Genomic DNA, 13,864 nt, shown 5'->3' on the forward strand with positions numbered 1-13,864 from the left:
AAAGTATAATTATACTAGTCTATTAATCTGTTTATTTCTGATTCCACCCCAGATGCATCCATGAATTATAAACGACACGTAAGGTTCCAAGTTTCATTTGCACTAGAGGTTGTAAATTTGCATTAGACTCCCCGAAGTATCCAGAGAATCTTAATTAAGCTGCTAGAAGAAAATCAAACATCTCTAAAGCCAGTTGATCCTGCTGCGCAGCCGCGCGCCCTCTCGTGAGAAAGAAGGCTGTTACATTTAAAACTCACTCCTTTCATTATGTAACAGCCACTGAACACAATGTTTGAGTGTGTTTCCTATCATTACCTTCCTCGGTTATTGGATTGATTAAAAACCAGCTCACGTATACCACTTTTAAGCCCTGCGCTTGCGCGTAAAGGAGCCGGGAGCTGTCCAAGTGCTGAAATGAGGGAAAAAAGGCGTTCCACTCCCATTTCTCAACAGAGGACGGTCCTCCACCTGCCAGATATCTCACTTCATGAGTAACAACACTGGCTGACGGGTTTGTCTTCACGGAGCGAGCTTCAATTTCAGGGACAGCGCAGGAAGCGTCAAGTCGACGCGTTTTTGGACTTTCCACAGATCTGATGTTTCTCCACACCTCGGCATCGAGAACTCTATCCTTTGGAGTTTCGAGAAACTAAACTATGATCTGTTGTTGTGTTGAGGAATGTCTCCTGTATTTTTGTGTGACACAAAAACACCCAAACGCCCACGACCTGGCCAGGAAGAGAGCGGAGCTCCTATTTGGATTATGTGTTTGACCAATGTAAACATAAGGAAGAAATAAAGAAGTGAGCACATGGGAAAAGCACCAGGAATGAATCGCTGCTTTATAAAGATTTTTGCAGCTTTAATGACATATTTCACGGAGACAAGCTTCAGGTAGGCCACTTAAAACGGTTTTTACATTTTAAATATATATATATAGCCCATCAACCTTAATAGGATAATGAAGTTAAGCACTGATTAAGGAAACATTATGAAATAAGCAGGGCTTTCTTTGAAGACTAAGTTGGTTATTGCTTCAGAGCTTCATCGAAGTTATTGTGTGTTTTCAACTGTTTGATTTTTTTTGGGAGTACTTGCAATATTCATAAAATATATATGACGTACAACATTGTTTGCTGTACAATTATAATAGTGACAATTACGGACGTAACGATTTTTTTTATTCCACTGTGGCGTCATAAAAAAAATCCCACATCAAATTGTTGTTGAAATATATGTGTAATAACCTTTCATAATGAGACAGAAATATAGCTATTTACTTTAAAAAAGGGATGCCTACGACGTCAAAATCACACCGGATTCGCCTGATTCATGTGTGCGCTTTAACGCATTCCCCAGCTTCTCCGTGCTTGCCCATCACTCCCGGGCAGCTGCTGGGCGACAGATAAGGTTTAAATCCCAGTTTTCAGACGCGACTTCAGCATGATAAAGTGATTTTTCCCTCTGACTGTGTGAGTTTGTTTGTTCCAGAGTTGTGGATGCTAAGGAGCACGATTCCAGATCATCCAACATGTCTCCATCAGACTTTCTGGACTCTCTCATGGGCCGCACGTCCGGGTATGACGCACGAATCAGACCGAATTTTAAAGGTTTGTTCATCACTACCTGTTATTTGGATATCTGTAATACTTCGCTTTACAATGAGTATTATCTTTACCGAAAACTAAGAAAAATGAACCTTTGCCAACATTTACTTGCAGAATCCTGCTATCCCTCTTATCACTTAATCTGTGAGACTTTGATTATTACCTTATGTTATCTGATGCTGCCAGTGTCTTTGATAAGAACAATCAATCACATTAGATGACAGTAACCTGTTTTTTCCTGGCTTGTATTAAATCCCAAACTAACCCTTCATCGTGACATTACATGCTTGCGTCCATTAGTAAATACAATTATGTCAGATAATCCATATCTGCACTCAGTGATCATTCAGAAATAAAAAAGATTAGTGTAAATATCACAAGGATGCCACCTTGACAGGACAAATGATGGATGGTGCCCCTGTGGCAAGGCTGCAGGCTACTGACTTCCTGTGTAGAAGCTGCTGTGATGGTTGGGACACACACAGCATCTGTCACTGGAACAGAGCTGAGCAAGAAGAGGGCTGGCCAAGCCTGCATGGGGCTCAGGCCAGAAGCCACTCTGCCAGGGTCAGGTGGGGGTGGGATTTGTTGGGGGGGTTTGGGGACTCCAGTAGTTGTTGAAGCAGCCAGCCAGTGTAGCACAGGGACTGAGGATTTCTGCAGGATTTCAGCAAACGCATGGCCCAGATCCTGCCTCTCCATCTGAGGGGAAGTGTTGACAAGATTGCTGGAATAGACTTGGAGAGGGGAGGGGGGCGGACTGTTTGGCACAGGGTTGGCACTTTCACGTGAGGGTTGAAGAGAAAGCAATTGTTTTTAATACTGATAACGCAAGCAAACATGGATTACAGGCAGAAAGAATAGTGTTGCCGTTTAAATTGGTATTATCCATAGTTTTTTAGGGCAGGTAAAGCTTCAGGTAGAATCTTCTAGCTAGTAAACAAAACGCTTTTCTATGAACCCACTGCGATGCAAACAGATGATGTTGGCTGCAAACCTGCTCGTCAGACTTTGAAGAGAGTGTTGAACTGTATTTTCTGAAGGCTGACCTAGATTTTCGTGCTGAGTTTGTTGTGAGGAGGTGCTGCTTTATTTTTTCTGCTTCTGCTGTTAAATGTAGCAACCTGACTACAAACTGAGGCAAATATTAATACCAAGTGCCATGCAATATTGATGAGGAAAGCACAGGGGAAGGACAGTGGGAAGGGCTTACACAGCTTATACACTTACAAGAGGGAGACAAAAAAAATACTTTCTGTGACATTAAATGGTAAAACTTGTCAACCTGTCTTGCAGTTCAGACCTAACAATGATATTACTCAGTGAAGCATGCTGGGTTCCTTTCACTCACACTGTTGCGTATAAAATGCTGATTAGGTACAACAACTAATCACTGTGGAGTTGGATAAGTTGATAATTATCGCCATTGGTGAATAATTTGTCGTTAATGATCAGTCATTTAAACACAGGTTTTTGACATTGTTTCCAGGGTATCTTTGGTAGTTTTGCCCTTAAACTGATAAACTTGCTTTCATTGATTATGAATTTATCAACATTGCATCTCTAAATAACTGCCAGTATGTGTGCATGCCTTTTTCACTCTGCATGTATCATCTTCTGCATTTCAGAAAGACATGATGTAGACAAAAAAATAAATTTAAAAGTATGTTCACAGCAAAAGATCACTTGAAGAGATAAGATAGTTACCCTATATTGATTGAAGCAAGATGTCATTAAAAGTTTGACTTTTGCAGACTTGAGAATGTAACAAATATCTGCATATTAAAATGCTCTTGTTTTTCCATTCAAACAGTAAAAAGCTCAAATTAGTCATTTTGAAGTTCTCAATCATTTTACTGTAATATATGTAAAAGTCCAGGAAGGTTATGCAAGGCGATGTGTGTTTCAAACCCTACCATGATCTTTTGTGTTGAACATGTTGCAGCATATAACCCATCCGCTCTTCTATAGAAAAATAGTGCTTGTGTCTATTAGTGCATGAAGGCATACGGAGTAAAACAACAAATTGTTTGCCAACCGACCCAAACATCCAGATCGTACGTCGCCACTGCTCCAGGTCAGGCATCTTTGATGATGTGGTTTAAGGTGTGTTCCTCTCATGTCATTCCCCTTCACAGGTCCCCCTGTAAATGTTACATGCAATATTTTTATCAACAATTTCGGCTCTGTCACAGACACTACTATGGTGAGTTCCTTCTTTGGAAATTTGTCTGATTTTTAACTTTTTGTCGATGTGTTATCTATCCCTCAACCTGCAGGTCCACCAGTTAATGTTACCTGCAACATATTTATCAACAGCTTTGGTTCTATAGCTGAAACTACAATGGTGAGTTGAGTGTTGCATTGGAAATGTTCTTTTGACCCCTGCTCAGGTCTAAAGACGTATTCATCATGTTTTTTTGTTTATTTCTTTGTTTTATGCCAACAAGGAGCTTATTGGCAGGTCCATGTGGCTCAGTGATTATAAATGAGTTCCTTGTTTTCTGGTTATCCCAGTTACTATTAGGTTATTTTCCAATGATGCCATTTATACATATTATTGTCCATGTTAAATAATACTTACAGTAATTTTTAACCGCTAAGCCTCCTGTAACAGTGAAAAGGGGGGTTGGTGCGTCCAAACAAACTGATTTTCAAAATGTGATGTGTGAAGGCGTCTAATTGCTTGAGGGGTAAAAATATAAAAACCTGTGAGGCTGCATTGAAACCCATCACGATCAAAGGATTCATAATGAGCGATAATAACCACTTAGATCATGAATGAAGGATGTTAATTTGTGCAGGAGCTGCAGCTCATAGATTGCCAAGGAATTACACAGCTTTAGACACACAGGCAAATATTTGGAACCGCCAATATGCTGATGAAATGTCAAACAACATAAGGCTCTCTCATCATCATGACATATCAATTACAACGAGAAACTGAGCTTTGTGGAGCTCAGTTTACTAACTACACTGCAAGAGCTTTCCTCATCAGCCCCTACATCTTATAAAATCATCATTAGCTTCTATGATGACTCCTACATAATATAGATTAATATGAAACGTTATTATAAGGTCAATGTTCTTCAAGTACTAGTGTAACATCAGAAAATCATCAAATTGGCCGTGTAAACACATGTATGACATTTAAGAGGATAAATGCTTAATTATATAGAATATATTACGTCTGCATCGGAACTCATTTTCTGCTCATTCTCCATGTTATATTTTTTTTAACTGATCATATATTTTGTTAGCACAAGATAATAACTAATTCATTACAAATAGTAGCTGTTAAAGAAATGTATTGTAAATTACTAAGTGGGAAGTGAAATAATTATTTTTGAGATAAAGTGAATTACGATTAAGTAGCATTAAAGAGAAACACAAGAAAATAATGAGTATGTTAGAACTGTACCCAAGTCAGGAAATACAGCTAATATAGTAGTTTAACTAGAAATACCCTTAAACACACGTGTTTGACTTTCATATGTTTGGTACAGATGCTTGCATGTCGTTTTTTGAATTATCCATGATAGATGCAGTTTTGTGTAGAAACTTTATGAAGACCTAAAATAACCCATGCAACTTTCCAATTACTACATACAAAGAATGAATGATATAAAAGACGGACATCATAGATTGTCCACACTCTTTCACATAACCAATACCATTGCTCTATAAAATATGCAAAGCTGCTTGTCTTCTCTGCAGGATTACAGAGTGAACATCTTCCTACGGCAGAAGTGGAATGACCCCCGACTAGCTTATAGTAAATACCCAGATTCTTCCCTCGACCTGGACCCCTCCATGTTGGACTCCATATGGAAGCCCGACCTCTTCTTTGCCAATGAGAAAGGCGCCAATTTTCACGATGTAACTACGGACAACAAGCTGCTACGGATCTTCAAAGATGGGACGGTTCTCTATAGTATAAGGTGAAGTGTTTATCATAATATTAGACATTGTAAACAGTTTTTCAAAATGTTTTCAGTCACACAAAACCACAGTGTTTGCAGTTCTGTCCAATATTTGAATCAGTTATTTATAGAATTGATAAATCAAAAGTTAACTGAATATAACTAAAATAGGTTTGAGTTGGGCACTGGAGGTCTGTAGCTGAGGTAGGATTCAGAGCTCAGTTGAAAATGATGCTGTAGAGAACCAAAAGCTCTGAAGCATAGACCACCCCAGGGCATGTTCACTTATTTCTTTTCTTACATTTCTTCTCAAACATCAAAGAGCCTCAATGTAAAAGACACAGTTTTAAATGGATTTTATCTCATCACAATCACTCCTTTGAAAAGGCATTATTCACTGAACTACAGTACATCCCCATGCGCAATGTAGATTTTCAATAAGGGAAGACTGATTGGAAGAGGGCATACTAATCTCAGGGGCATTGTTAAGAGACCAAAGGGAAGTGGGAGTCCTTTTCATGTTGGTTTCCCCACACCAAGAATACCGGTCTTTTGTAAAAGCATTGCAAGCCTGAAAAATGCAATCTATTCATGATGGATGACATTTTAGAGGCTCAAAATTCTAGCAAAACTAAGTGCAAGATATGAAAATATGTTTCATTTCATTTCAATATAACTTCAATCTCTCACCGCATTCAATTTTCTCTGCTCTGATGTGACATGTAGCAGATCAATTTTGAGTCCATTTATGGAGCGGCTCGAGGCCGAGCGGTGCTCAGGTGTGGAGGCAGAGCAGGTCAACGGGAGAGATGAAAGGTGGTTAGCCACTTTCTCCATTTCTGAGAGAAAAGACAGAGAGAGGACCGTGGACCACAATGCATCACAGAAACAATCCCTTGCAGTAATGAAAGCGTGATAGGAACCTGCTGAAGGGAGTCCTACATGATATGTCACAGGGTATCACACAAGAGAAAGAAGCACACAATACTGAGATTGAAAAAGAAAAAGGAATGACTGACTGGGATTTAATTTTTTTAAGCATTTGATTTTCAATTCATGTGTCCAACCACTAGATCAAGGTTTAATAAATAAATTACTTTAAAGTTAAATTGATGTAGTCCATTCAATGTATCTTACTGTATCTCTTTGTCTTGCTTCTCAGGTTGACTCTGATTCTGTCTTGCCCAATGGATCTGAAGAACTTTCCGATGGATGTCCAGACATGTACAATGCAACTGGAAAGTTGTAAGTGTTACGCCCCTGAAAAATCTGGTGAAATAATCATGAAATCATTTTTTCACAGAGGAACCTGTAGCCTGTAGCCATTTTTTAAAGCACACAGCAATTAACATACGTTACAATTCACTTAACAGATGCTTTTTATCCAAAGCAATGTACATGTTGCTCAGCTGGGGATTGAACTTTCAACCTTTTGGTTGAGAGGCAATGACTCTACCAACTGAGCCACAGCCGCCCAACATATCTATTAGAAGGAAGAGAGAGAGTAGAGATGTAAGCGCTATCATAGCAACCATAAAATAAACAGAATTTACCATCAACTTAAATATAATTTCTTCAAATATTACTCACTCTAAATTCATAGTTTACAAAATATTCAAAATACAAAAAAGCCATGAGTTCTCCTCACTGACCAGCAGGGGCTCTGCTAGCAAACAAACCCTCACAGTACTGCTTTACAACTATCTGCTAAACTCAGCTTTAACCTATCCATAATTCTAGCTAAACACTCAAAAATTGTAACATACCTGAAAAATGGGAGAAATAATCACGAGTCATTTTGTAACATTTTGTCACCGAAAACTTTTGCTGACTGAGGAAAATGTTGCAATTTCACTTTGCTTGTTGGTGGAGACAGAAGCAATCGATCTCAGAACAGAATAAGACCACTGTGAAGATCACAGATTAACTCTATTGCAGTTAACAATAGAGGATGGAGTATGCATTGTACCGTAATACACACTGTTCAAGCATTTTAAGCATTTTGAGTATGTAAAGGTTTTACTGTTTATTCATGTCTGATCTGTTTACCCTTATCAGATTTTAGAATAGTTGCAAACCAGTTATTTAATAGCTTTCAATGCTTGTGTAGCCTATCAGTTAATTATCTTTTCACCTGTCACATGAACATTGACTACTTCTTTTAATTAATTTTTTTTCTTTCTCTCTCTAGTTGGCTACACCATGAATGACTTGGTCTTCGAGTGGCTAGAGAATGGTGCGGTGCAGGTGTCAGATGGGCTCACACTGCCTCAGTTCATTATGAGAGACGAGAAGGAGCTAGGCTACTGTACAAAACACTACAACACTGGTGAGAGAAAACACACACACAGACACACACACACACACACGTGTTTGTATTTCACAGTGCTGTCACTTCTCCTCATTTGGTAACTGATCAAACATGTGTTATCTAACAGGTAAATTCACCTGCATTGAAGTCAAATTTCATCTGGAGCGACAGATGGGATACTACCTGATCCAGATGTACATCCCTTCCCTCCTCATTGTCATCCTCTCATGGGTGTCTTTTTGGATTAACATGGATGCTGCTCCTGCCAGAGTGGCACTGGGCATCACCACTGTGCTCACCATGACCACCCAGAGCTCAGGCTCTAGAGCTTCTCTTCCAAAGGTTAGCCTTGTTTAGTTGTTTCATCAGCTGATATTTTAAATCTTCACATCTGATATGTGGCGCGCCACGCTAATATCAAATCTTTATGTCTTAATCCTCTACTGAAGGTGCAAAGATAGGAACGTAAAAGCACCAAGGGTTGTACGCATTTGGGAAAAATAGTATTACAAAATAATATAAATAATGGCACATTATTCATGCTTAAACTATAAGGTTCACCCAGATGTTCAGACATAAATGGAATATGAATGGATTTTTTTTGGCATGCTATTTTATGTTGTTGCAGGTTGAGTTTAAACCCTTCCAACATCAAAAACCGGGAACAGACGCAGCTTTGTTATAGAAAATAACACAATTTTCTCTCTTGATTTGGTGGCACGAATCACATTACTTTTACATATTTAATATGTATAAGGATTTCTGATGTCGACCAGCTTAAAGCAAGACTAGACAAGTATTGTTTGTAATCATATTTTTTAAAAATTAACTGGTATATTTTAGTATGGGCTTTGACCAAAACTGCAACTTTTGATACTTTCACAGTTTTAGTTAAACATTTGGTTCTGATAAAAAGAAAAACAGAAAAAGGAAAAAAAACATGGAGGCTGACACGAAAGAAAAACAAACCAGGCAAGGGGCAAACAAAGAGTAAAAGTCAGGAAATCAAGCAGTGGTCCCGGCTTAACAAAGTGCAAAAGCCAATAAGGCAGTTACACTAGTGAAAGTCGATCAGTGCAAATACTGCTGGAGTTGTCAGCAGGACTGGTGGGCAGGTGATAATACTGGCACGAAAAGGAAAAAGCCAAGCCAGAAAAAATGAATCATTGAATGAGGGGATCAGGAAGGTTTCATGACAGATAATATTAATCGTGTAAATGCTAATTAAAGTTGAAAGATAAAACAGGGTAAAGCATCAGCACGACACCTAATCATTATTGTTTATGTATCCTTCATGGCATAATGTATTGGGTATAAAAATGTCTAAATATACATAGATAAATATTTGCTTTTTTTAAATGTGCATAATAGGATACTAAAAAACATTTAAAAGGCAAATAAACTATTTCTCAATAGCTGTATATGATGGCATTCCTAGCATGTATACAAAAGTCAGAATAAGATTATACTATTATTTGTGCGCTGTGTGTTATTTGTTTCTCTGAGTATGACATGCTGACAATATTTGACAGACAGAGAACTGAGTCAAAACTCAGACAAGTATGAAGCCAAAATAGAAATCAACACAAAGTTGACAAACCAGCAATCAGTGAAATATATGTGGGATGGTTTATGACTGTTTGAAGTACTTGGGTGGGATCAGTGGTGTTTACATCATGAATATACCCTGCATTAAACATTTGTATCACAGTACTGATTATGTTGGTACATTACTGACAATGTTGATACTGTGCTAGCTTATTTTCAATCAGGGTAAACTGTGGTGCACATACGTATAGTGAGCAGTGAGAACAGTTCTTGATGATCAATCACTCTCCACATCAGCACCAAATGCCTCAGCCATGTCACAGAGGCTCTCATAAAAGACATGTATACCTATAAATATTTAAAGAGAAGCCTTTGAGAGGCTAGATCCATGACAACCATAACTCACTATGCTTCATGTACCCTGAAAAAGCTGAGTTGTTTTCTTCACATGCTAATCAGCCGTCATGACATTAGCGGGTCACACTGATGAGCAGGAAAGGCTCTCAATTGTCTTCTTGTTTGCTCATAGAAAACAGATCAAAACCAGTGCTAGAGGTACTGATGCTACTGTTGCCTTTCTACTGATAATTAAAGCAGCAATTATTTCCCGCTGTGTAAGTCCATGCAATTGCTGACATTCCTGGCAGCTCAAATATACTTGTTGGCAAACACTTATAATTCTAATTACAATAATTAAGGAGCTCCAACTCGCATAAAAATCAATATTTAAAAAAATAATTGTAGATCTAAAAGATCCAGGACTCAGAATGAATACAGAAAGGTGTATACCAATATTTAAAGTCAAAGCACACCTTCATACTGCACTTGAACTGTTAGCTGATGCTGTCATCCTGGGGTTCTAAGAAAAGAAATCTGTTTTCTCTCCTAGGTCTCTTACGTGAAAGCCATTGATATCTGGATGGCTGTGTGTCTGCTCTTTGTATTTGCTGCATTGCTGGAATATGCTGGGGTTAATTTTGTCTCCAGGCAACAGAAAGAGTTCCTTCGCCTGAGGCGAAGACAAAGGAGGAATCACAAGGTAGGCTTTCAAAGTTTACAAGGTTGCTGTTTGGTTACCTAACTTTTTACTAGCGTTGTTGCTCTCTGGATAGCAGGGTCAATTGGTCAGATGCAGCACATTTTTGTCTTGACTGGAATCTCTCAGTAGCTATAGAACTGAATTTTTGGCAGATATACACAATACGCTAATCTCTACAAAAATATATCTGAAGACTTACATAAAATATAAAGGGTAGAAGATTTCTGGGGTTGGAAGGATTCTTGTAGTTATCATAGAGGGATCACTGTTCCTGGATGGATTGGCATGACTTTTTTTACTTGACTAAATGTCATAAAACCAATTTAACAATCCCAATTATTCCCAATGCTTTCATAAGATTTACATTATACTCAAGTGGTTAACCATTCATTAGCATTAGGCTACCTGGATAGATTTTGTCTTTGCATGTTATGAAAGTTCAAAGTGAAGTGACCATAAAGAATCAAAGCACATTTGAACTGCAGCCTTTTAAAAAGCCCAAGCATACTCTCACTGTTTCACATGTGGATGTTTTTTTCCAGGATGATGACATGCATGAGGGCCGCTTTAATTTCGCTGGCTACAACACGAATCAGTGTCTGCCAACGAAGGATGGCTCAGCTGTTCAGAATGCTGCTCCAGCTCCCAACCCTCCACCGACAGTCCCCAAAGACATCGACACCATGAAGAAGAAGTTTGTGGACCGAGCCAAGAGGATAGACACTATCTCTAGGGCTGCTTTTCCTCTGGCCTTCCTCATCTTTAATGTCTTTTACTGGGTTACCTACAAGATCATCAGGCATGAGGACATCCACAGTAAACAGTAAAGACTTCTTCCTGTGATAAACCTTTACTTCTCATTTCTCAGATTGAGAAATGCTCAGAAAGCACAGTGAGATGAGATGAGATAGGAGACTGTGCATTGAGAGGACCATGGTGATTATGGAGGTGTTCTTTCAGGGATTATGTATGTATGTTTATGCATTAAAAGGCGATGCTCTTGTGCAGATTACATGAACAGCTCTTGGGACAAAGATGCTTTTTTTGTTGATGTTGTACTGCTGCATAGTGTTTCCTGACTAAATCTGGATAAATGGTTTGAAGTCAACGATAGCAACATGCTGGAGAACACAAAACAATGTTTTTTTAAAATAATTCTTCCATGGTGTCAGTGCAACCAAGGAACAAAGGCACATTCCATGAATTTGTAAGAATAATGTAGCTTAGTCAGATCCCCAAAAACCTTTTGGAATGGCTAATAGGGTATTTCTTAAAAAGGATGTCTAGGACAGTTTTATATGTCTTGGCAAGTCCTCTCTGTTTCTTCTTCTAAGATATTCAGTCAGAAAGCACATACAGATGCATCCTTCAGACAGTTGGCAGCAACACACGTATATTTCAGGCATCAGTGTGATAAAAATCTGGATTCAGGAATTGGATACCACATTTTTTCTGAAATACCGGAGGCCTTAGATATCAAAGCTAAGATGAGATGAAATGCTGTGCTTCTCTATTTTTGCAAGAATCTCCTCTTGTTCAGTGGTCTCACAGAGCCGAATGCAGTGTTTAAGCTTTTTCTACCTGTGAACAGATACCTGAAAGAACATGTTGTATTATATAAATCATATTCATGGCCAACTGATGTCACTTGAAAGTAAATGTAATTTTATTCAGTAAGAGTTAAAAATATCCTTAATCATTTTTAAATAATTGAATGAATCCACTCCTATGTGTGACAGGTTCATCAAAGTATGAAGGTTTTGAGCAGTGTGTAGGTGAGCCTACAAACCGGGGACATGCACAGCATTTATCAGTGTTGTCATTCGCCCACATTCATATGAATTCATTTATACTCCAGGTAAATATTCCAGGTATCTTAGATATGGTTTTAGAATTTGAGACTATGTTTTGTAGTTTTAGTCGGATTCAATATTTATTGTAATGGAGGGGAAAGTTATGTTCATATATATATATATATATATAAAACAAATGCTTTATGTACTTCTTCAACCTTTGCTGAGGACTGTTTACCTTCACATCGTGTTTTTCCCCAGATTGAAACATCAGTAAAAGACAGATTTCACACTACTGAGCAGCTAAAGGTCCTTACACTGCTGATGTATTGTGGTGAAGAACTCTTTCTTGAATGCTATTTAATGAAAAAAAAACTGTTACACACTGGTCTTTTCATCAATAAAATTGACTGTGCACTATATTTTCTTTATTTCCACGTCTCCTGTGATGGATAAAGTAGAAGATTCAGCTTTGTTTTGTGTTGTCATGCATGTGTTGAAGAGGTGGAACACATTGTTTTCTTCTCTTATAAGAAATAAAAAGAGGGATACCTTTCAAGAAAAAAACAAAAGCACATAAAAATGCTTTCTGTGCCTGGTCTCAGATCAGATCAAAGAATGTGACAAACACAGTCTCTTCTCCTCAGCAGGTTTATAAGTCAGGGTGATGACACACGGCATGGATCGCTGGGTGGCCTGGGGTGACACAGATATGATCTGACAGAGGGTTTCCATTAATGCATGATAATGGGGGTTATACCTACCTTTTCAATAGAAAAACTGAGGATTGTATTCACAGAAAAACAAAGGAATACTTTTATAAATCCATGCTAAAGATGATGCTTTTTTATTTTTCCATCTGCTGTAACTGATGTGAGTTTTGACAAAAACAGGAATAATGCTAATGTATCATTCTAAAAGAGATAGCAGTGGCCACAACTGCTCTTGATAAAATTGATGGTGTTTTGGTCTGCTCGCTTACAAAACAGCGACAAAAACGTCTCCTCCTTACTTTAACTCTCTGATCCAGGTCTACACTCCCTCCCGCCCACTACGCTCTGCCATTGAGAGGCGTCTGATCCAACCTTCACAACAGGGTCCTAAGTCTCTGACTAGACTCTTCTCCTCTGTCGCCCCCCGGTGGTGGAATGAACTTCCAAACTCCATTGGATCTGCAGAGTCCCTCTGCACCTTTAAGAAAAAGCTAAAGACCCAGCTCTTTCATGAATACCTACTAACTTAATGATGATGGTCTCCATATTATTGATGATGATGATGGTAATGACGATGGTTTTTGTTTGATAATGACGACTTATAAGATGGTTTCTATACTGATTAGAGCTCTCAAGAACTGCCGTCAATGTTGTGCTTTGCCTCTGGTCACTTCCTGTCAGCACCTGTGTGTCCAATCAGACTCAAAGCTGATCGTTTGCTCTTACTGACATTGTTCCCTTTTTTCTAGATCCTTGCTTGTGTTGTTCTTACTATCTGATGTACGTCGCTTTAGATAAAAGAGTCTGCTAAGTGAATTGTAGAATTGTAGAATCTACCTGCTGGCCAAGAAAAGGCTTCCAGAAAACTCACATCTTCAAACTTATTTTTTAAAGCCTTGCTTTAAAGGGGCTATATGTAACTTTCAAAAA

At 38.5% G+C, this 13,864-nt stretch overlaps 1 protein-coding gene across 1 annotated transcript; it reads left to right on the forward strand.

Annotated features, from left to right (window-relative positions):
• Positions 1 to 473: 473 nt before the first annotated feature.
• On the forward strand, positions 474 to 12,652 carry glra2 (glycine receptor, alpha 2). Its single transcript, XM_061054610.1, has 9 exons — positions 474 to 894; positions 1,492 to 1,610; positions 3,887 to 3,954; positions 5,325 to 5,548; positions 6,693 to 6,775; positions 7,722 to 7,859; positions 7,969 to 8,183; positions 10,279 to 10,428; positions 10,971 to 12,652. The coding sequence occupies exons 1-9, from the start codon at positions 812 to 814 to the stop codon at positions 11,253 to 11,255; spliced, it is 1,365 nt and encodes a 454-aa protein (XP_060910593.1). The 5' UTR covers positions 474 to 811; the 3' UTR covers positions 11,256 to 12,652.
• Positions 12,653 to 13,864: the final 1,212 nt, after the last annotated feature.

The sequence above is a fragment of the Labrus mixtus genome, chromosome 13 (assembly GCF_963584025.1).
Source record: "Labrus mixtus chromosome 13, fLabMix1.1, whole genome shotgun sequence".
Classification (NCBI taxonomy): domain Eukaryota; kingdom Metazoa; phylum Chordata; class Actinopteri; order Labriformes; family Labridae; genus Labrus; species Labrus mixtus.

What these genes read in the sequence shown, in the direction of transcription:
- glra2 (XM_061054610.1), top strand. Translation starts at nt 812, where the DNA reads ATGGGAAAAGCACCAGGAATGAATCGCTGCTTTATAAAGATTTTTGCA. An exon ending in CTATAGCTGAAACTACAATG is followed by an intron (nt 3,955 to 5,324) that starts GTGAGTTGAGTG and finishes TCTTCTCTGCAG; the next exon opens with GATTACAGAGTGAACATCTT. An exon ending in GACAAAGGAGGAATCACAAG is followed by an intron (nt 10,429 to 10,970) that starts GTAGGCTTTCAA and finishes GTTTTTTTCCAG; the next exon opens with GATGATGACATGCATGAGGG.